The sequence below is a fragment of the Hypanus sabinus genome, chromosome 8 (assembly GCF_030144855.1).
Source record: "Hypanus sabinus isolate sHypSab1 chromosome 8, sHypSab1.hap1, whole genome shotgun sequence".
NCBI classification, from domain to species: domain Eukaryota; kingdom Metazoa; phylum Chordata; class Chondrichthyes; order Myliobatiformes; family Dasyatidae; genus Hypanus; species Hypanus sabinus.
In genome coordinates this window covers 124,406,064-124,429,190 of record NC_082713.1, presented here as the reverse complement: position 1 = coordinate 124,429,190, position 23,127 = coordinate 124,406,064, and the positions used below count along the sequence as shown (strand labels likewise).

The 23,127-nt window shown below is 43.5% G+C and overlaps 1 protein-coding gene across 2 annotated transcripts in view; it reads left to right on the top strand.

Annotated features, from left to right (window-relative positions):
- Window positions 1-23,127, top strand: part of dgki (diacylglycerol kinase, iota) — a 253,553-nt gene that overhangs the window by 58,688 nt on the left and 171,738 nt on the right. For both annotated transcript variants that reach the window (XM_059977765.1, XM_059977764.1), the window contains exons 2-3: window positions 5,468-5,576; window positions 14,072-14,167. In XM_059977765.1, the coding sequence (XP_059833748.1) occupies window positions 5,468-5,576; window positions 14,072-14,167 (205 nt within the window). The remainder of the gene's footprint in view (window positions 1-5,467; window positions 5,577-14,071; window positions 14,168-23,127) is intronic.

The following is a 23,127-nucleotide window of genomic DNA, read 5'->3' as shown; positions in this document are numbered from 1 at the left end:
TCACAAGTGTCATCACACATTCTGACACCAACATAGCTTGATCAGCAGAACACAACAAAACCACAGCAGTAAATCAAGCCCCGTCCCTTCCACCCACCCAACCAACTGTGCACAGACACAAATGGTCCTCCAACCTCAGGACAGGCTGTCTCTAACCTTCAATCTTCTTTGGACTCACGGATATTGGCCGTTCAACTTCCCCGGTGGATACCCAGACTCACATACTAAGGACTCAGGCTGTCAGGACGCAACTTCCAGACTTCTGATCAACCCTTGGGCTTTGGTCTTTAGTATCAACCCCTGGATTCATCGATGATAATGAAGCAGAACCCAGTATGAGGACCCTGGACTTGTCGATTTGCATACCTCAGGGGTCACTAGCTTTCATTCCTTCTTCTCCTGTTCCCTCTTTTTTTTAGTATGGACCCACTATTGTTCTGAGCAGGAAATTTTACAAGTCCTGAAAACTGCATGGTACTTAAATGTTTTCTTATGTACATACTATGAATATTTAGAATGAAAATTGAGAAGTCACGCACTTTTGATTGAATTGAATTGAAGGGTATAATAAATACAGTACCACAAAGTAAATGTTTCACATTTTGCAACCTTTTTCTTTTATCTGTCTGCATGGCAACAAAAGCTGTGAGTGTGGGAGCATTTCAGTTACTGCATGGCTGTGCACCCGCAAAGCTTAGAGGGAACAGTGCAGCACCGAACTCTGATCCTGGGACCCACTGGCGACTCGCTGACCTGGGTGGGGGGAGGGGGGGACCCATTGACCCTGATCATCATTGGTCTGCCAGCCTGACGTCCAGTATCCATGTCGTTGGCCTTCAAATGCAAAGCATGGAGTGCAGGCATAGACTGCAGCCTGAGCTCTAATTTCCTTACTTCCCTGTCCCTAAACCCAACAATCCTAAAATTCATCTAAAAACCAACTTAAGTCTGAGTCACAAACTCTATAAGTAGACTATCACTCAGCATCATCTTGACCAGAAATTTAATGAATCTCTATTAGACCTCCACACATAGCTCCATATTTTTATTGATGCTCAGCCATAATCCCATTCAATGGTGCAGATTCAAGTAACCTATTCTACTTTTCATTCTGCTCCTATGTACCTCTGCTCTTCATACTCCAGTTTCTTGCCTGCTCTTTAATCTTGGCCTCCTGCTCCCTCCCTCTTTAAACTCACTCAGCCTCTTAAAAACTCCTTAAATGGAATTGACCTCCTAATGTTCCAGTTCTTTAACCCACTTGGTCTCTTCAGTGGCTGGCGGTGTGGAGAGTCATCTCTACCAAAGGAGGCGTAAGGTGCTCCTTCCCTCCCTCAGCCTGCAGGTCGCCCTTGGGCAAGGCATAGCGTCCACTTAGCCCACTGATCAGGGTCACGTGAAAGCATGGGAGCAGGTGGAGGATGGTTTCACAACCTGTTGGTGCATGTCACATGTCCTGGTTTTGTGACCACTGATATCAGGCAGACAGTGTCTGAAGAGTATTGATAATGGCTGCGGTCACCTGTCATGTAAAGACACTGACCAGATGAAGGCAATAGGAAACCACTTCTGTAGAAAAATTTGCTAAGAGCAGTCATGGTGATGGATAGAGAAAAGAATAAGAACAACAGTGTGAGGGAATCGACCCCACAGGCAGATTAAAGACAGATGAAAGGCCATGATCACCCACATCGTACCACATGGCACATAATGATGGTCTCTTCATCTCCTATTGGTCTCCTATTGAGGTGGTACACTGGCAGAACAGATATTATAACATGGTTTCCAGTGCAAGGGACACAGGTTCAGTTCCTGTTGTAGTCTAAGGAGTTTGTAAGTTCTGCTCGTGACCATGTGGCTTTCCTCCAGGCACTGCGGTTTCCTCCCACATTCCAGTGAAATGTGGGCATGTTACATTGGTGCCGGAAGCATGGTGGCACTTTCAGGCTGCCCAGTACATCCTTGACACAAATGACGCATTTCACTGTATGTTTCAATGTTTCGATATACATGAGACAAGTAAGACTAATACCAGTCTTTAATTTTTATTGGTTAAAGTATGGACATATTGCTAAACATAAAAAGATAGAAATGATAGTAGGCTGGAAAGATGCTGGAGTCTGGAGCAGAAAACACTGCAGGAGGAATTCCCACTTTCAGAGAGGTTAAATCACTTAAATAATTCCTGATGAAGCGTCCTCAGCCAGAAAAGTTATTTCCATTTCTCTTTCCATAGATGCAGCCTGACCTGCTGAGTGTTTCCAGCATTTTCTAATTTTATTTTGTATTTCATGTATCAGCATTTTCCTTGACTTTCTGAGTAGGAATTAGGGTTAAAATCATATATATATATATATATATATATGTATGGAAAATTACATTAAACAAGTAGTGCAAAAAGAGAACTCAACGGTTCATTGTCCATTCAAATATCTGATGGCAGAGGGAAAGAAGCTGTTCCTAAATGTTGAATGTGTGTCTTCAGCCTCCTGTGCTTCCTCTTTGATGGTAGTAATAAGAAGAGGATGTGTGCTGGATGAAGGGAGTCCTTAATGATAGATTCTACCTTTTTGAAGCATCACCTTTAGAAGACGTACAGGTTATCAGCGCTGGGGACCTCTAAATAACTCGTTTAAATCACTTGCCCTTTCACATTCAGCTGCCCCGCTCCGAAGTTTTCATTTTCAGAATATTTATGACTAATTGGCTTCAATGTACTGCTACAGGGACTCAACAGCCAAGTACAGTGATATACTGCAGAATTCAGTGCAAGTACAGAGGACACTCGGTCTGGTGTGAACCCTTGGGTGTCTGTAATCTTGGGATCAGATACTCTCAGTTTTATTTCAGAAAGTACTGCCACATTTAGTACGACACTTTCTATTGAATGACACTGTGGAGAGATACAGTGGAGAACCCATAAATTTGCAGAACATATAAAAACATATATAAATTTGCAGCTGTATCTATACCTCTTCCCACTCAGTCTCCTGTAAACCTACCAATTCCCACAGATATATTGACTATAGCTCTCCCCACCGTTTCCTGTAAAAATGCTGTTCTCATTCCTCAGCTCCTTTGTCTCCATTGCATTTCCTTTTCAGGACATCAGAGATGTCCTCCAAAGAATAGGGCTTCTCTTCCTCCACCATTGATGCTGCCCTCACCTGCATCTCCATTTCCCGATCATCACCGCTCCCCCATCTTCCCACTGCCTTAACAGTGATAGAGTTCCTTTTGTCCTTACTAACTGTCCCATGAGCACCTTTGCTCCATCAGCCAAAAGCATCCAACACATCATTGTCCACCACTTCTGCCATCTCTAAAGGGATCCTACCATTAAACATATCTTTACCTCCATCCCCCCACTCCGCTTTCCACAGGGATTGCTCCCTCTGTGACTCCCTTATCCATTCGTCCCTCCCCACTAATTTCTCTCCTAGCACTTAACTTTGCAAGCAGCCAAAGTGCTACAAATCCTCCCTCATCTCCATTCAGGGCACCAAGCTGTCCTTCCAAGTGAGGCAGCATTTCACCTGCATATCTACCTGGGGTTGTCTATTGTGTCTGGTGGTCCCAATGCAGCCTCCTCTACAAGGTGAGAGCCGTCATTAATTGAGGACTGCTTCGTCAAGGACCACTGCTCCATCTGCCAAAAGCAGAACTGTATTTTAATTCTAATTCCCACTCCCATTCCAACGCGTCAGTCCATGGCCTTCTCTTGTGCCACAATGAGGCTACCCTCAGGTTGGAGGTACAACACCTTATGTTCTGTCTGGGTAGCCTCCGAACTGACGGCATGAGTATCAATTTCTCCTTCCAGTAAAAATGTTTTCCTTCTCCTTCCCTCTTTAATTCCCCACTCAGGCCTCTCACCTGCCTATCACCTTCTCCTGCCCTCCTCCTATGGTCCACTCTCCTCTCCTCTGCTATTCTATCATATTCCTTCCTTTCTAGCCCATGACCTTTTCTACCCACTTGGCTTCACCTATCACCTTCTAACTATCCTTTATATTTCTGGCATCTTCCCTTTTCATTTGTATGACAGGGTGTGCTGATATTGGAGAGAGTTCAAAGGAGGTTCACGAAAATGATTCTGGGATTGAAAGGCTTATATGAGGAGTGTTTAATGGCTCTGGGCCTGTACTCAATGGAATTCAGAAGAATGAGGAGGGATCTCACTGAAACCTATTGAATGTTGAAAGGCCTCGATATAGTGGACGTGGAGAGGATGTTGCCCATGTTGAGGGGATCTAAGACCAGAGGACGATAGGCGGATGTCCATTTAGAACGGAGATGGAGAGGAATTTCTTTAGACAGAGTGTGGTGAATGTGTAGAATTCTGGCAGTTATGGAGGTCAAGACATTGGCTATGTTTTAGCAGAGGTTAATAGATTCTTGATTAGTCAGGGCATGGAGGGAATGCAGGAGATTAGGGCTGAGAGGGAAATGGATCAGCCAAAATGAAATGGCACAGCAGACTCAATGGGCCAAATGGCCTAATTCTGCTCCTATATTTTATGGTCTTATGGCATCATAAACCCCAATGACTAACCGCAAACAAAGGTGATGAATTACTTTGTATTTCCTTACATATATTTTATGTACAGTAGCTGAATCTGTTTTAAAGGGTGACGCAGTAGCCTAATGGTTAGTACATTTGCTTTACAGTGCCAGCAATCACCGATCAGGGTTCGATTCCCACCGTTGTCTGTAAGGAGTTTGTACATTCTCACTGTAACCATGTGGATTTCCTTCGGCTGCTTCGGTTTCTCCCACATTCCAAAGACATATGGTTAGGATTAGTAAATTGTAGGCATGCTATGTTGGCCCTGGAAGTGTGGTGAAATTGCTGGCTGTCCCCGACACAGCCCTCTCTAATTTGATTTGACACAAATTGACACATTTCACTGCATGTTTTGATGTGCTGGTGATGAATAAATTATACATTCATGAATGAGTGATTTATGACAGTCAGAGACCATGAGATATAATAAACTAACCTTTTAATGCCCCTTATATGTATTGGGCACAAATATTCTCAGACACCCCTGCAGAGGTGGCAATCATGCTGTGCAGAGAGGTGCCCTGACAAGGCATGGTATGAACAGAGGCATTGTTACAGACTTGTTCACAAACAAGACAAAACCTACAGATGCTGGAAATTGGAGAAACGCACACTAAATGCTGGAGGAGCTCAGCAGACCAGGCAGGATCTGTGGGGAAAAAGTACAGCTGACATTACAGGCCAAAACCTTTTGGCAGGAATGGTTTGGGTTTGACTCCTGCCGAAGGGTTTTGGCCCAAAATGTCACCTGTACTTTTTTCCATAGATGTTGCCTGGCCTGCTGAGCGCCTCCAGTGTTTTGTGTGTGTTACAGACCTGTTAGTGGTTTCCAGAGATCATTGTTACCTGTGTATGTTTTTTTGCCCCATGGACATTGAAAATGTTTCCCTTCCTTTGCAGGAAAGCAATCTTGAGATCAGGCCTCCAGCACCTAGCTCCAGAGCAGTTGCCCAGCACCATCCCAAAGAATGGACCCACGAGGGAGATGCGGACCTGCCCTGACTGGACTGTGAGTTGAATCTCTAATTAAATATTAACCGTGCTTCGCTCTGTGACAGAAGGTAAGGGTTAGGGTAGCTTGAGCAGATGTTGGTTCAGGCACCCTGGTGCCACAGCTTGTAGAGCCGCTGCCTCAGAGTTTCAGTGACCTGGGTTCGATTCTGACCTCGGGTCCCCTCTGTGTGGAGTTCCACAATTTGTTTTCCCTGTGATCGTGTGGATTTCCTTTAGGCGCTCCAGGTTCCTCCAAATTCCAAAGCTGTGTGGGTTGGCAAGGTAATTGTCCACTGTCCATTACTAGAATGTGGGCGGAGTTGATAAGATACAGAGATTTACAAAGTTGGGATTAATGTAGGATTAGTTTTAATGGATGGTTGTTGGCTAGAAGGGTCTCTTTCTGTGCACATCTCTCCATCACCCTGACTCTGGGGAATGGATTCTGAGACTACGTGACTTGGCCTCAGTGACTTGTTTACAAAGGCATATTTAAAGTACAATATATACACTTATGTTTAGGTCTAAAGCAGAGGTTGATAGGTTCTTGATTAGTAAGGGTGGCAAAGATTACAGGGAGAAAGTTGGAGAATGGAGCCGAGAGCGAAACTAAATCAGCTATGATCGAATGGTGGAGTGCACTTGATGGGCCAAATGGCATAATTCTGCTCCTATATCTTATGAAATAAAATGTAGTAAATATAGATTAGTAGTTATTTGTCACAAGTACATTGAAATGTGCAACAGAATCTGCTTGTGTGAACAGAGCACACCAAGTGATAGAGGAACTCAGCAGGTCAGGTAGCATCTACAGAAGGCAATAAATAGTCACCAAGACCCTTCATCGGGACATGCTGACTGTGTATTTCCCTCCTCAGATGCTTCCTGACCTCTGACTTCCTCCAGCATTTTGTGTGTTGCTCCAGATTTCCAGCATCTGTAGAATTTCCACAGAGCAAGGAGCAAACCCTTCACTTTAACGTAACACTGGGCCCATTTAAATGAGAAGAAGGCCATTGGCTGGGCAAGGGTGCTCTGAAGTCTCTGTTCTACACTCCACAATCCTTACTTCAACAGTCTCTTTTATAATTGTCCCGACAGATCAGACCTCGCTGCTGCTTATTAAGGTTACCGGCGTGTTGTAAGGCCTGGGACATGGTTCCTGTTAACCTATTGAAGGCAGGAGATAAGGAGGCATCTAAAGTTTCCACATCCTTAACCATAATCTACAAGCCTTGATGAATCTCCATTAAGAAAATCTCTCTTTCCGTGGAATGTTAACAGTAGAACAAAGGGATCTGGGAATACAGATCCATAATTCCTTGAAAGTGGCAGTAGATAAGGTCATAAAGAAAGCCTTTGGCACATTGGCCTTCAAAGCATTGAGTACAGAAGGCAGGACATTATGCTGAAGTTGTATAAGATGTTGGTGAGGCCTAATTTGGAGTATTGTGTGCCATTTTGGTCACCTGCCTACAGAAAGATATCTACCAGATTAAAAGAGTGCAGAGAAAATTTACAAAGATCTTGCCCGAGTTATTGAGAAAAGTTGAATAGGTTAGGACTTTGTTCCCTGGAGTGCAGGAGAATGAGTGGAGAAGTGAAGGAGGCATACAAAATTATGAGGGTTATAGACAAGGTAAATGCCAGCAGGCTTTTTTTACACTATGGTGGGGTAAGACTAGAACTAGAGATCATGGGCTATGGGTGAAAGGTTAAATGTTTAAGGAGAACCTGAGAGGAAACTTCTTCACTCAGAGGGTGGCAAGAGTGTGGAACAAGTTGGATTCAGGTTCAATTTCAACATTTAAGAGAAATTTGGAGAGGTACGTGGATGGGAATGGTAGCAAGGCTATGGTCCATGTGCAGGTGAATGTGACTAGACAGATGTATTGGTTCAGAATGGACTGGATGGGCCAAAGGGCCTGGTTCTGTGTTGTGGTGTTCTATGACTCTATGCAGACTTTCTTGATGCAACAGATGAGCAGTATCTGTGGAGGAGGGAGGATGAAATAGTTGAGACCCTGAGTTTGAATCAGTTATTGTTACTGATATTAGCTATGAAATTGTGAAATTAGTTTCTTTGTGGCATTATTGTAAGATACAATAAAACTAAATAAATAAATAGTCCAAAAGAGGGAGAGCAAGGTGGTGCTCATGAATTCATGGCTCCTTGAGAAACCTGACGGCAGACGGGAAGAGGCTGCTCCTGAAATGTTGAGTGTGTGTCTTCAGGTTACTGTACATTCCCTCTGATGGTAGTAATGAGAAGAGGGCATGGTGAGGGTCCTTAATGATGGATGCTGCCTACTTTTGATGCCCTCAGTGGTGGGGAGAGTTGTGCTGATGACGGAGCTGGCTGAGTCTATCACCCTCCGAAGCCTCTCACGAAACTGTGCACTGGTGGCTCCATATCAGATGGTGTTGCAACCAACCAGGTGTTCTCCAATGTACATCTGTAAAAGTGTGCTAGAGTTTTTGGTGACACGTAGTGCCAAGTCTCCTCAATTCCTAATGGCAGTATTTTGCAATAGAGAAATGTGATTATGAGCTTCCAAACTCCCTTCCTGTTTCTCACAAGCCTGTCATGCATGCAGCAGTTGGTGGAGAGGTCAGCAATAATAATCGATGGAGAAGCTCAGCCCCTCTGCACTGAAAGCTGAAAATCCTGGAAATACTCGAAAGGTCAGGCAGTATCTGTGGGAGAGGAATTTACTTAACTTTCAGGTCTGTTGGTTCTGATGAAGATTCTTCAACTGGAAACACTATCCCTGTTTCCTCACTCCACGGATGAACCTGATCTCCTGGAGGTGTACAGCATTTTCTATTTTTATCTCAGATTGCCAGCTTCTGCAGTTCTTTTTTTTAAAATTCAGCCCCTCACTGGCCACGCAGAACGAGTTCCTATTTCCAGTGAGGCCTATCAGGCAAGTCTACACCCGTTCACCAGTGAGCAGGATCACATGCTGATGAGAACAGGGGGGAGCCCACTTCGGAAGTTGCAGCTCTCTGCCCAGCTAGCAGAGTTCAGCACCTTTGGTTAGGAGAATGATTGAATTGAATAATCTTTAAGCATGGTCCAACGTCGCAGAAAGATTTGAGGAGGCCATAAGACAGGAGTAGGAATTAGGCCAATTGATGCATTGAGTCTCTCTGCCATTCCATCATGGCCGATTTACTATCCTTCTCAACTCTATTTTCCTGCCTTCTCCTCATAACCTTTGACACCTAATCTAATCAAGAACCTATCAGTCTCCTCTTTAGATACATCTAATGACTTGGCCTTCACAGTCAACTGTGTTGATGAATTATACAGATTCAATACTCTCTGGCTAAAGAAATTCCTTCTCTTTTCTAGAGGGACATCCATATATTGGAGACCATACCCTCTGGTCCTAGACTCCCCCAGTATAGGAAATGTCCTGTCCATGACCTGTCTGTCTGGACATTTCAATATCCGTTAGGTATAAATGAGATTCCACCCCCCCATTCTTCAAAACATCAGCGAATACAGGCCCAGAGTAATCAAACACTCCTCATATGTTAACCCTTTCTTCTTGGGAGGCCCACAAAGCTGTGCCGAACATGTCCTTACCTGAGAAATTACTTAGGGCTACCCATAGCCCTCTATTTTTCTGAGCTCCATGTACCTGTCCAGGAGTCTCCTAAAACATCCTATCATATCCACCTCCATCACCATCACCGGCAGCCCATTCCACGCACTCACCACTCTCTGCATAAAAGAAAACTTACCCCGACATCTCCTCTGTACCTACTTCCAAATACCTTAAAACTGGGCCCTCTCATGCTAGTCATTTCAGCCCTGGGGAAAAGCCTCTGACTATCCACATGATCAATGCCTCTCATCATCTTGTTTCTTTGTTCCTTCAAAGTGCATGACCATACACTTCTTTGCCCATTCTTGTAATCTGTCTAAGCCCTTTGGCAGACTCTCTGATTCCTTAACACCGCCTGCCCTTCCACGTTTCTTTGTATCATCAGCAAACTTGGCCACAAAGTTGTCAATTCCGTCATCCAGATCACTGACATGAGGCTGTCTGACTCATTGTGGTTCCCAATGTGGGAAAATGCAAGAACACATGTACTGATGAATGGAGTAATGAGTTGCAATAATAAAATACTCATGTAGGTCTTGGCTCACATTGTCAAGGGCTCATAGAGTCACAGAGAGACAACAGGCTGCAGATGCTGGAATCTGGAGCATTATACAATCTGCTGGAAGAACCCAGCAGGTCAAGCAGCATCTGTGGAGGCAAAGGGATAATCAGTATTTCAGGTCAAAACTCTGCATCAGGACTGAGCGTGATCACAGCCACAGAGCTGTACAGCATGGTGAATCGGAGCACAGAACTGAGGGCTCCCCATTCATTGGCTTCTCTGGCCTCGAGCAGTCTATGGGGTTGTTGTGCCCCACTGGCTGAGTTTGAGCCCACGTGGGTAGAGGGGGGCCAAACTCTTGCAATGTTACAAGTATATAGCTTTATGCAAGTCAACTGCAAGTGTAGGAATCTAAGCAGTTGGTCTCTGCACAACCTGCAAAGATTGCGGTGCGCGGATAGAAAGACACAAGATGCTGGAGGAGTTCAACAGGTCAGGCAGTATCTGTGGAGAGGAATAAACAGTTGACATCTCGAGCCAAGACCCTTCATTAGAGCATGGATAGATTGAGAAAAGGAAGACTAATAATGTAGTTAGCTATGCTTAGGGGTGCATCAGTTTGTTTGTTTTCCTCTTTCAAAACACATACAGTTCATTTGTAAAGGCTTTCTGTGCCCTTTCGTTGCCACGGTGATAAGTGGTTTGTGGAGGAGAGATTTAATGATAGAAGTTTTTAACACTCTAAAGTTTTGAAGTGTGAAAGTTGAAAGATACGGATTTCTCAAAAGGCTCTACAGGTTAAATGAAAGGTTAATGTTATTCTCCAGCTGGGGTGTTCAGGGATCAGTACCAAAACCGGGCTGGCATTTGGAACAGAGGTGAGAAGTAATTTCTTCACATGGAGTATGCAGAATCTTTGGAATTCTCTGCCCCCAACAGAGCTGTGGCATCTTAGTCACTGAGTGTATCCAAAACAGAGATTGTCAAACTTTCAGACATTGAGAGGCTTGGTTTGGAGTTACTGCAGGGAGATGGTGCTGATGCAGTCTTACTGCATCACTGCTTCAGTCTTACTGACTGATGGAACAGGGACCAGGAGATGAACGGTCAGTCTCGTGCTCCTATTTTATCTGCTCTAGTGACTGGCATGAATTGACTGGGATGGTGAAAGGTTGTTTGCAGAACTGATTGTTTAGGGATAGTGCTTTCTGGCACAGATTTTGTTCGATGTGAGCACTGTTGGAATCTGTCAGCCTCAAAATAAGTAATAGAGCTGTGTGCCTGCAGAGATGTATTAAGCTTCCTCCACCTCCTCCTCCTCTGCCCACACCTCCTCACCACCTTCCTTCTCCTGACAGAAAAGGAGCTGTATTGTAACTTCATCCCAACATGCAAAGTGTGGTTGAGGTTTGAAGTTTCTCTGTAAACAGCAGTTGGCATTAGATCAATTGGTAGGTTTTAGTCTGAATGTGACAGGTTGGTGCTAACAAGACCTGCTGAGGGAGGAAGGAAATGTGGGTGCAGAGACTTAGATCCCAAATTATCTCATTGAACGGCAAAATAGGCAAGAGCGAAAGCAGTCTCTGACTGCTAGCTGTATAGAATGTGTCTTCCATAGGTGTGCCCTCTTTGATTTTAAATCATTTCAAATTGTTACCTCCTTTTCGATGTATTAACCAAAAGTCAGTGAAGTGGTCGGTATCACGTTCCCCTTTGATTAGGTTTCATTACAACAGTGACAAATGCCCAGTTATCAGTGTTGTCTCTTCAGTGGTGTTCCGCTTTGGGGATGTGCTGAGCTTACGAAAAGCATTTTGCAAATGCTAGTCCTCCCCACTCAACCTGATCCCCGTCTTGACCAAATAGCATTTTCCAGTTCCGATAGAGTCTTCTAAAATGTCAATAATTTTATATCATGTGTACATGTGATCTACAGTCTCACCAATGAACGTACTTTCTCAATATCCCCCTCTGCTTTATCAATATCACAGAGGTGTTTGTACAGTTTCAGCCTCAGCCCTGCCCATACATCTTTCAATGAATTTCTTGTGTTCAACCTTTCACTGGTACTCAGAAATAATGTGACACCTCTCTAGCAGGAAAGTCATTTAGATAACAACCCACACAAAATGCTGGTGGAACACAGCAGGCCAGGCAGCATCTATAGGGAGAAACGATGTTGAGGTTTCGGGCTGAGACATCGACAGTGCTTCTCCTATAGATGCTGCCTGGCCTGCTGCGTTCCACCAGCATCTTATGGGTGTTGCTTGAATTTCCAGCATCTGCAGATTTCCTTGTGTTTGCGAAGTCATTGAGATCATTGTGGGGAGGGCCAGATTTACAATCCAAATCCTTTCTGAAAACCATTTGCAGCAAGTAAGTGTTACTTTACATGTTATGGGGTGGCATGCTGGCAAACCGGTTCGTGTAACGCTATCACAGCACCAGCGACCCAATTGAATTCTGCTGCTGTCTGTAAGGAGTTACAGACTTCTTGACTACGTGGGTTTCCTCTGGGTGCTCCCATTTCCTCCCACGTTACAAAGACACACAGGTAGGGGTAGTGAGTTCTGTTATGTGATGTTGGTGCCAGAAGTGTAGTGACACTTGGCTGCTCAGTGTAATCCTCGCTGATTTGATACAAATGGCGCATTTCACTGAATGTTTCGGTGTACTGCGCATATGACAAATAAAACTAATCTTTGTCGCCTGCAGGAAATTAATTTAAATCTGTGTGGGGAGGGCCAGATTTACAATCCAAATCCTTTCTGAAAAACGTATGCAGCAAATAAGCGTTAGTTTAAGTGTCGTGGGGCAACACAGTAGTGTAGTGTCTAGCGTAATGCTCATCAGCACCAGCGAGTTGGGTTCAATTCCCCTGTTGCCTGCAAGGAGTTGATATGCTCTTCTCCATCACTGCAAGGATTTCCTCTATCTGCTCTGGTTTCCTCCCACATTCAGAGTTGTATGGGTTAGTAATTGGTCACATGAGTGTAACTGGGTGGCCTGGGCTTGTTGGACAGAAGGGTCTGTAACTGTGTTGTATCTCTAAATTAAATAAAGTGAACTTCCTGAGCAATGGTCTCAGCCCGAAACATCTACCTCCTGAGTTACTCTAGCATTTTGTGTGTGTTGCATTGGATTTACAGCATCTGCAGACTTTCTTGTGTTTGAAATAAACTTTACCCCTCATTGCTGAAATGTTATTTGTATTTCAAAGTGCAAATGCAGTGTTTCTCCTTTATGTATTTGGCTTCACTGCCCTTGCCTTCACTTCTATGCCATTCCTCGATGCATTCTTACATCGTTACAGACCTCAACTGAAATCAAGCAGATAGGCCTTGTTCCTGTTCTGTCTGAAATTATGCAGCGAGGTCTGTACATTTCCAACGCAAAGACCGAGGTTGTGAATCTAGTGAACTTCTGAAAATTTGCTCATTTCCCACCTGTTTCTGCCATCCCAGGGATCAAGTTATGCCTTATTTTCTCCATTTCCATTTTAAACAGGTTGAATCTATCGTTCCCCACCTTACACTGCTCAGGATCCGCTGTTAGTGAAACTGGGTTTTCATCTACTGTGACAGAAAACCAACAAAACAAGTCCAAATTTGCTTATTTTACAAAATTGCTTCACCTGTATCTGTCTGTAAAAGGCCCACAGTGTCCTTTACACTTCACTCTTAACTTCGAGAGCAATGTCATGCATATGAAGTGATTTTTAGTTCGCTTTGCTTTGTCTGATATTTCTTTATATCTATTTACTGGTGGATTTATACCTTTTACTGTGAGTACTTGCAACCTAATTCACCCAGATTCTTGATATAGTTGGCCCCTTGTTACTTTACACACACACAAAATTAACTATGTATTCCTGCCTGACCTGCTGAGTCCCTTCAGCATTTTGTGTGTGTTGCTCTGGACTTCCAGCATCTACAGAATCTCTTGTGTTTCTGTTTTATGAAAGTTGGCATGATCACTGTTTTCTGAACATCTCCTGCTGCAGTTGTAATGCCTAGCAGTATTTCTTGCTAAAATTCAATCATTTGAGTCTCCAAGTCCAAATCTCAGTGTTGTTACACAAACTGCTAGCTTTTAAAATCAAAGGTTATGTGATTCTTGCTTAATTGCTCTGCCTTTGTTTTTGTCTTCTTCTCTGAGAAGATATTCGCCGCTGTTCCTAATGAACACAGAGAGCCCAGGCACTTTGTAAGGTCTCGCAATCTCATCAACATGTTCAACTACAAATAAGCAACATCTTCAAATTGCAAACAGAAACGATCACCGACCATTAAGTTAATGTTCATAATAATGCAGTTATTTTGACCATGATTCTGTCATCCAATATTGTTTGTTTAAGACAGCTGAAATATTTGATTCCTTTTCTATTTGCAGGAAAATGCTATAAATGGTGACCACATTTGGGTGGAGACAAACGCCTCTGGAGATTTCTGCTACGTTGGAGAAGAGAACTGTTTAGTGAAGACAGCTGTAAGTTACAGTGGTGCAACTGGGTTCAATGAAACAGAAATGAGCAAGCCATAGGTGGCAATGTGCTGCAGCTCATTGAAGAAAGTAATTCTAGTATCAAATTGCCGTACCAGTCATCGTAAATTGGCTAGGGTTGGTTAAATCTAGGGTTGCTGGGTGCCGCAGCTTAAAGGGCTGGAAAAGCCTATACCTTAATAAATAAGTAAATAAATAATCTAATATTGGTTTAGTATTGTCACGCACACCAGGACAGTGAAAAGCCTTTGTTTGCATGCCATGTAGGAAGATCATACCATGTACGGTTATGTTGAGGTAATAACTGGTGGCACAGTGACATCAATGCCAAACTCTGGAACGAAGGTTCCTGAATTCGAATCCAGTCAGGCTGCTCCATCCGCTTTCCATCCGTGCCGGGTTGAGTGTCGAGTTTGCAACTTGGCCTCGTAAAAAAAAACACTGCGCTGTGAGAAGGACGTGGGGGACCACTCACGGAATCTTTCCTCCAAGACAACCACTTGAAGAAAAAGTGGTTGCCGAGGCTCTGGTAGCGTATGGCGCACAAAAGAAAGCAAGCAAACGATGTAGAATATAGTAACACACATATAAAATGCTGGAGGAACCCAGCAAGTCAGAAAGAATCAGTTTACGTTTTGGGCCAAGACCTTTCATCAGGACCTGAAAAGAAGGGATCAGAAACCAGAATCTAACCAGCAGAATAATAAACAGAAACAGAATAAGAAACAGCAGACTGCGGAATATAGCACAGCAGCATCAGAAAGACATCCTGTGATGATCAGTAATCTTGTTGGGATCAAATGACCTTCCCTGCTATCTCAGGGCTGGGTGTTTCAACACTTGCAACTACTCCCCACTCCTGGCACTCCTTCTCTGCCTTCTGTCCCACACCCCTCCTGCGGCGCTCCTCCCTCGCCATTCCCGCCAGATTTACATCTCGCTGTCTGCTCTCTATTGACAAATACAGAACTGTGCAAAGGTCTTAGGTACCCTTGCTGTATACATGCCTAAGACTTTTGCACAGTACTGCATGTTCAAATCTGTTCAGGAGTCTCATATAACAGTGGGATAGGAGCTGTCCCTGAGTCTGGTGATTTGTGCTCTCAAGCTATTCCCTTAGAAAGGAGAATGACCAGGGTGGGAAAAATCCTTGATTATGTTGGCTGCTTTCCTGAGGCAGTGAGAAATGTAGAGAGAGTCACTGGAGGGGACTCTGTATGATTGATTGGGCTGTGTTCACTACTCTCTACAGTTTTGTTTGGTATTGGGCAGGCCAGTTCCCATAATCAAGCCACAATGCATCTGGACAGAATGTTTACTATGGTGCATCTGTAAATAACAAAGATGAGAGTCATGGGGGACCTGTCAAATTTCTTCAGCCTTCTGAGGAGGTAGAGACGTTCTTAGATATGTGTATGAACCAGGACAAACTGAAGAGAACATCATCAGAAGATACAAGTAACTTCAACACATCTCACTGAAAATCACTCACCAGCTACCTCATTGGCTTCTGTTCTGAAGTGCTTGATCTGTTTCTGGTGTGGACACTAAATCTGACAGGAGGCTTATGAAACTTCACTGGCATCGAGGAAACTTGATACTTCACAAAAGCTAAGGTCCACTAAAGATAGTGGTAACTGGCATTCCAGTTGCCCTAGTCATGAGGCTGGTGCAAGTTTTGATGATTTGCCAAGGCAGATCATCCTTCTTGAAATGAGCAGCTTCTGACACCATCTGGTGGGGTGGGGATGGAATGTATTTGTGAACTCATAGGCTTTCGTTCATGTACCTCTGAACTAGATAGTGAGCAGTACCACAGACTGCTGAGAGTCAGTGACTAAACTAAACAGAATGAACCCGCTGAAGCAGTCAGTAATCTGGACTGAGAAATCCTCAACTATTCCATTCCTCTGTGTCCTTTGAGAACAGCTTAAAAGACCACAGGACCATTAGACATAGGAGTAGAATTAGCCCATTGGATCTCCTCTGCCATTCAATCATGGTTGATTATTTTTCTCTTTTCTCAAGCCACCATTCTTGCATGTTCTCCTTGTGACCCTTAACCCCTCCCCCCCACCAATCAAGACCAGCAGGTGATGTAGTGGCATCAGCACCAGACTTCGAGGCAAACAGTCCAAAGTTCAAATCCAGCCGGACCCTTGTGTGCTTTCTATCCGTGCTGGGTTGACAATTGAGCTAGCAACATGGCCTTGCAAAAAATGGAAATGGCAAAAAAGGCCGCCAGTGCGCAAAAAGGAACGACGACAGTCAAGAAACTATCTTCAAATGAACTAGCCTCCGCAGCCCTCTGTGGCAAAGTTTTCCACAGATTCACAAACTTCTAGCTGAAGAAATTTCTCCTGGTCTCAGTTTCGAAGGGACATCCTTCCATTTGGAGGTTCTGCCCTTGGATCTCAAGGGATTTATAAGTCAGATTTATTACCCAAACTGGTTGGTTGTTCAGTCAGGTTTGGACTGGTGTGGGTGGGCTTCAGCTCCTTCAGGTGGAAGTACAACTTATTCCCCCAAAGTGCATAAACCAAAGTAAATCAGAGTGATCCCGGTGTTGCTGACTCTCAGAATGACCCTAATGAAGGTCATTGTCAGAGATAATGACTGATGGTGAGGGCCTGTCTATATAAGAGTGAGCAAGGCAGACTCTGACCCCTGCTGAAAGAGAACCAAACAAAGATCGCAGCTGATAAACCCCAGAGCAACCTTAGCAGAGATCTCCTGTCAGTGATTCAGAGAGTGGTTTGCTAACAGCACCACTGAGCCGCCAGGCTGCATGCGACACAGGCTGGGCTACAGTGTGAGTACCACGTGCTTTTCTGGCCTCCACAGCAGGGCAAAGAGATATCCTGATGACGGACCTCAGCCTAAAACGTCATTTCTTTATTCCTCTTTATAACTGCTGTCTGAGCTGACCTGCCAAGTTCCTCCACCGTTTTGTGTGTGTAACTCTGGATTTCCAGTATCCGCAGAATTTCTTGTGTTAAATATTTGACCACGTTGGCAAGGACAGAGAGGAGATTTACAAGGACATTGTCGGAACTGGAATATCATGATAGACCGGATAATAAAGGACTGTTTTTTCTTTGAAAGGCAGGGGACCATGAAGAGAGTTATAAATGGAAGTACCTTCTCCAAAAGGACCACAGCAGTGCAGGAGGCTGTTCACCAGCATGAAGGAGAGGCAATAAATGTCGGCTGAAGAACTGATATTTAGATAAAAGAGAGATAATTTTTTAAAAGCCCTCTAAAATAATCATCATGAGAAAGCCAAACAGTAAACCTGAAGAAGGTTACTGTAACTCGGAGAGTGAGTTTGGTGAAGATATTAAGTGTCCCACAGTAAATCTAGAGGTCTTTTTTTGAAATCTACAACACATTACAGGCCCTTTGACCCACAATGGTGTGCCAACCATGTAACCTACACTAGATACTGGCTAAAATTACCCCACAACATAGCTCTTTATTTTTCTAAGCTCCATGTACCTAACTAAGAGTCTCTTAAAAAGCCCTATTGTATCCACCTCTACCACCTTCGCTGGCAGTACATTCCACACACCCACCACTCTCTGTGTGAAAAACTTACCCCTGACATCCCCTCAGTACCTACTTCTAAGCACCTTCGAACTATGCGCCCTTGTGCTAGCCATTTCAGTCCTGGGAAAAAGTCTCTGGCTACCCACACGATCAATGCCTCTCATCATATTATACACCACTCGGTTCAGGATCAGTTATTTGAGAGTTTGGTAATGAAACATATCAACTTCTGTCTGAGAAGCAACTTGGATGTTTGGATCAGTTATCCCAGTGTAGATTGCAGTCTCTAACCCAGAGGACCATCCTTGCTGTAGGTCATAGCATTCACCTAACAGGCTAAATAAGGTACTAGTCAAGGTAAAACCCTCGTGTCAGTGAGTAAATCAGTTACAGAACCCAGCAAGAGCTATGCCGAGCAAAGGGAGAGCCAACTGTGGCTTATTTTGGATGTGTATGAATCATAGAGTGAAATATTGAGAAGGTGAGGATGAGGAAATGCAATGGTCCTCAGAGGTTATTTTGAGCAAATCAATAAGTGGCTTCTCTGTAGATTATTTAGTCAATCAGAGAGTAACTCTTGTGTGTTACTGAGTCTTCCCAATGCGGATCACCTTGAGTACGCCGGGGAGTGAGTGACCTGTTAATGGGTTTCAGTTTGGATAAGTTAGGAGGTGAGAACGGAGATCACCTTCACACAGAGCTGCTGCTAGTAGCTCCAGCAACCCAGGTTCCACCCTGACCTCGGCTGCTGTCCACGTGGAGTTTGCATGTACTCCTTGTAACTGTATGGGTTTCCACTGGGTACTCTGGTTTCCTCCAGTATCCTTGAACCTGCAGGTTGGTAGGTTAACTGGCTGTTGTAAGTCATCCCTAGTGCAGAGAATCTGGAGGGAGCGGATGAGAATGTGAGGAGAATAAAGCAGATCAGAGTCAGATTAGTGTTTGAAAAAGAAAAGCAGATCTTTGATATTCAGTGAGGAGTCATTGGGCCAGAGAGCCTGCTTCTGTTGTTTCATGCTCTCCGATCGACTCCGACAAATCCAAATGATAACTGGAAACAGCTGATAAGCAATCAGTGCATGCAAATCAGACAGTGACCTCTGGGATAAGAATAAATCACAGTATGCTTAAGAACCAGGATCATCGTGGGTGACTACAGTGACAATGACCTGTAGCAGTCATCTCTTGATAAACTTGAGAGCTCAAAATTCAAAATACATTTATTATCAAAGTACTTTGTGTCACCATATACAACCCTGTGATTCGACTTCCTGAGGGCAATCACAATAAATCCAAGAAATATAATAGAATCTTGAAAGACCATACCTAGTAGGATGGACAAACAACCAATGTACAAAAGACAACGAACTGTGCAAACATGAAAGAAAAATAAGAAATAATATAAATTTATAAGCAATAAATATCAAGAACATGAGGTGAAAAGTCCTTGAAAGTGAGTCCATAGGTTGTGGAAACAATTCAGTAATGGGGCAGTTTAGACCATAACAGCATAAGACACAGGAGCAGAATTAGGCCATTCAGCCCATTGAGTCTGCTGTGCCATTCTATTATGGCTGATCCAGATCCTACTCAACCCCATGGACCTGCCTTCTTACCATATCCTTTGATGTCTTGACCGATCAGGAAATGATCAACTTCCACCATAAATATATGCATAGACTTGGCCTCCACTGCAGTCTGTGGCAGAGCATTCCACGGATTTACTTCTCTCTGGCTAAAATAAAGAATTCCTCCTTACCTCTGTTCGAAAGGGTTACCCCTCAATTTTGAGGCTGTGCCCTCTAGTTCTGGATACCTCCCACCATAGGAATCCACCCTATCTCATCCTTTCAACATTCAGTAGGTTTCAATGAGATTCCCCTGCATTCTTCTAAATTCCTGTGAGTACAGGCCCAAAGCTGCCAAACGCTCCTAATAGGTTAACCCCTTCATTCCCAGATTTATCTTTGTGAACCTCCTCTGGACTATCCCCAATGACAACACATCCTTTCTGAAATATGGAGCCCAAAACTGTTGACAATACTCTAAGTGTGGCCTGACTTATGTCTTATAAGGGCTCAGCATTATCTCCTTGCTTTTATATTCTATTCCCCTTGAAATAAATGCTAACATTGCATTTGCCTTCTTTACCACAGACTCACCCTGTAAAGTCACCTTCTGGGAGTCTTGCACAAGGACTCCTAAGTCCCTCTACACCTCTGATGTTTGAACCTACTCCCTATTTAGATAATAGTCCACGTTATTGTTCCATTTACCAAAAGGCATTATCATACATTTCCCAACGCTATTCCATCTGCCAGTTTTAAGCCCATTCTTCCTATTTGTCTTGAGTCCAGCTGCAATCACATTGCTTCCTCAGCACAACCTAGCCCTCCACCTATCTTTATATCATCCGCAAACTTTGTCACAAAGTCATCAATTCCGTTAACTAAATCATTGACAAACAATGTGAAAAGTAGTAGTCCCAATACTGACCCTTGAGGAACACCACTAATCTCCAGCAGCCAATCAGAAAAGGCCCCTTTTATTCCCACTCGCTTCCTCCTGCCTGTCAGCCATTCCTCTATCCATGCCAGTATCTTTCTTGTAATGCCATAGGATTTTAATTTGTTAAACAGTCTCATGTGTGGCATCTTATCAAACGTCTTCTGAAAATCCAAGTAAATGACATCCACTGCCCTCCTTTGTCTACCCTGCTTGTCACTTCCTCAAAGTACTCTAACAGATCTGTCAGGCAAGATTTCCCTTGACAGAAACCATGCTGACTTTGGCTTATTTTATCATTGGTCATAAGAGTAAAGCAAATAGAACAGGGGGCTAAACACACAGCCTTATGGTGCATCTCAGTTGTTGGAGATTGTGGAGATGTTGCCGAAGCGAACTGACAGAGTCTGTGACTAAGGAAATTGAGGATCTAATTGCACAATGAAGTATTGAGGCCGAAGTCTTGTAGCTTATTGATTAGTTTTGAGGGGATGATGGAATTGAATGCCGAGCTGTGGTTGATAAAGAGCATCCTGATGTATGCACCTTTGCTGTTCAAATGTTCCAAGGTTGAGTGAAGATCCAATGAAGTGGCATCTGCTGTGGATCTGCTGTGCCAGTAGACTAATTGGAGTGCATCCAAGTTGCTTCTCAGGCAGGAGTTGATATGTTTCATCACCAACCTCTCAAAGCACTTCATCACTGTTGATCTAAGTCACTGAGGCACGTCCTTTTGAGGCTCTGGTATAATTGAAGCCTGCTTGAAGCAAGTGGATACCTTAGACTGCCGAGCGAGAGGTTAAAAATCTCAGTGAACACTCCATCCACTCCACAACACAGGTCTTTAATACTCAGCCAGGTGCCCCGTCTGGGCTGGATGCTTTCTGTGGGTTTTCCTTCCTGAAGGATGCTCTCATATCATTTTCAAAGACTGAAATCACAGGGTCATCGGGGGCTGTGGAAGCTTGCAATGCTTCCTCCAAGCTTTAAGAACATAAGAAATAGGAACAGGAGTAGGCCATCCAGTCCACTGAGCCTGACCCGCCTTTCAGTAAGGTCATAGCTGATCTGTCCGTAAACTCAGCTCCATTTACCTGCCTTTTCCCTAATAACCCTTAATTCGCCTACTATGTAAAAATCTAACTGTATCTTAAATATATTTAGTGAAGAAGCCTCAACTGCTTCCCCCGGCAGAGAATTCCACAGATTCACCACTCTCTGGGAAAAACAGTTTCCCCTCATCTCCGTCCTAAATCTTCTCCCCTGAATCTTGAGGCAATGTCCCCTAGTTCTAGACTCAACTACCAATGGAAACAACTTTCCTACTTCTATCTTATCTATCCCTTTCAAAATTTTGTATGTTTCTATAAGATCCCCTCGCATTCTTCTGAATTCCAGAGAGTATAGTCCCAGGTGACTCAATCTCTCCTCATAAGTTAACCCCTTCGTCTCTGGAATCAACCTGGTGCACCTCCTCTGCACTGCCTCCAAAGCCAGTATATCCTTCCTCAGGTATGGAGACCAGAACTGCACACAGTACTCCAGGTGCGGCCTCACCAGTACCTTGTATAGTTGCAGCATGACCTCCCTGCTCTTGAATTCAATCCCTCTAGCAATGAAGGCCAACATTCCATTTGCCTTCTTAATAACCTGTTGTACCTGCAAGTCAAATTTTTGCAATTCATGCACAAGCACTCCCAAATTCCTCTGCACAACAGTATGCTGCAATCTTTTACCATTTAAATAATAAACTGCTCTTCTATTATTCCTTCCAAAGTGGATGATCTCGCATTTACCAACATTGTATTCCATCTTCCAGACCTTGGCCCACTCACTTATCCTATCTATATTCCTCTGCAGACTCTCCACATCCTCTGTACAATTTGCTTTTCCACTTAGTTTAGTGTCATCAGCAAATCTTGCTACACTACACTCAGTCCCTTCTTCCAAATCATCAATGTAAATGGTAAACAGCTGCAGGCCCAGCACCGACCCCTGCGGCACCCCACTCACCACAGACTGCCAACTGGAGAAACACCCATTTATACCAACTCTCTGCCTTCTATTGGTTAACCAATATGCTTTGATTGTCAAATCGAGCATAGAAGGCGTTGAGTGCTTCTGAGAGTGAAGCCCTTGTTGTCACCTATGTCGCTCGGTTTCACTTTGTAGAAGGTAATAGCACTCTAGCCTTGCCAAGCTGTCGAGCATCCTTAAGTGATTCAAGTTTGGTCTGGAATTGCCACTTCGCCTGTAAGATGGCTTTGCGGAGATAGTACCTGGACCTTCTGTATCTTACTTGGTTGCAGGAGTTAAATATTGCAGATCTGGCCCTCCTCAGATTGCAAATCTCACGGTTCATCCAGGCTTCTGGTTGGGAAGACTGAACGATTTTGTCACTTGTCCGTGAATGTTTTTATTAAGTCGTGACAACTGTGGTGCATTCATTCAGATCCTCGGGTGAGTCCTTGAACACGGCTCATAGTTGCTCCTCTGCTGAAATTACATCAATGAAGTTTATTATCCATAAAGACAGGATATATACCTCACTATTTCTTTCTTTCTTTTTCAATCTTTTTATTAAATTTCATATATAAAAAAAACAGCACATAATAATGAATAGATTACAGATTCAATAAACTTGAGATTACATTAGTAATAGGATAATAATATCCTATTAAAACATCCATCAACAAAAGGTACATAAATCAATCAAGTCTATATAAATATGTATGAAAAAAAAACAAAAATAATTGTCGAAAAAAGAAGAAAAAAAAAATTGAAATTATATATGTGAAAAAATATATATTGAAAAAAAATACTAAACTAAAACTAACATGGGCAATAATAGCATTTTATAAATATATAAAGGTGTCAAGAAAAGAACTCCG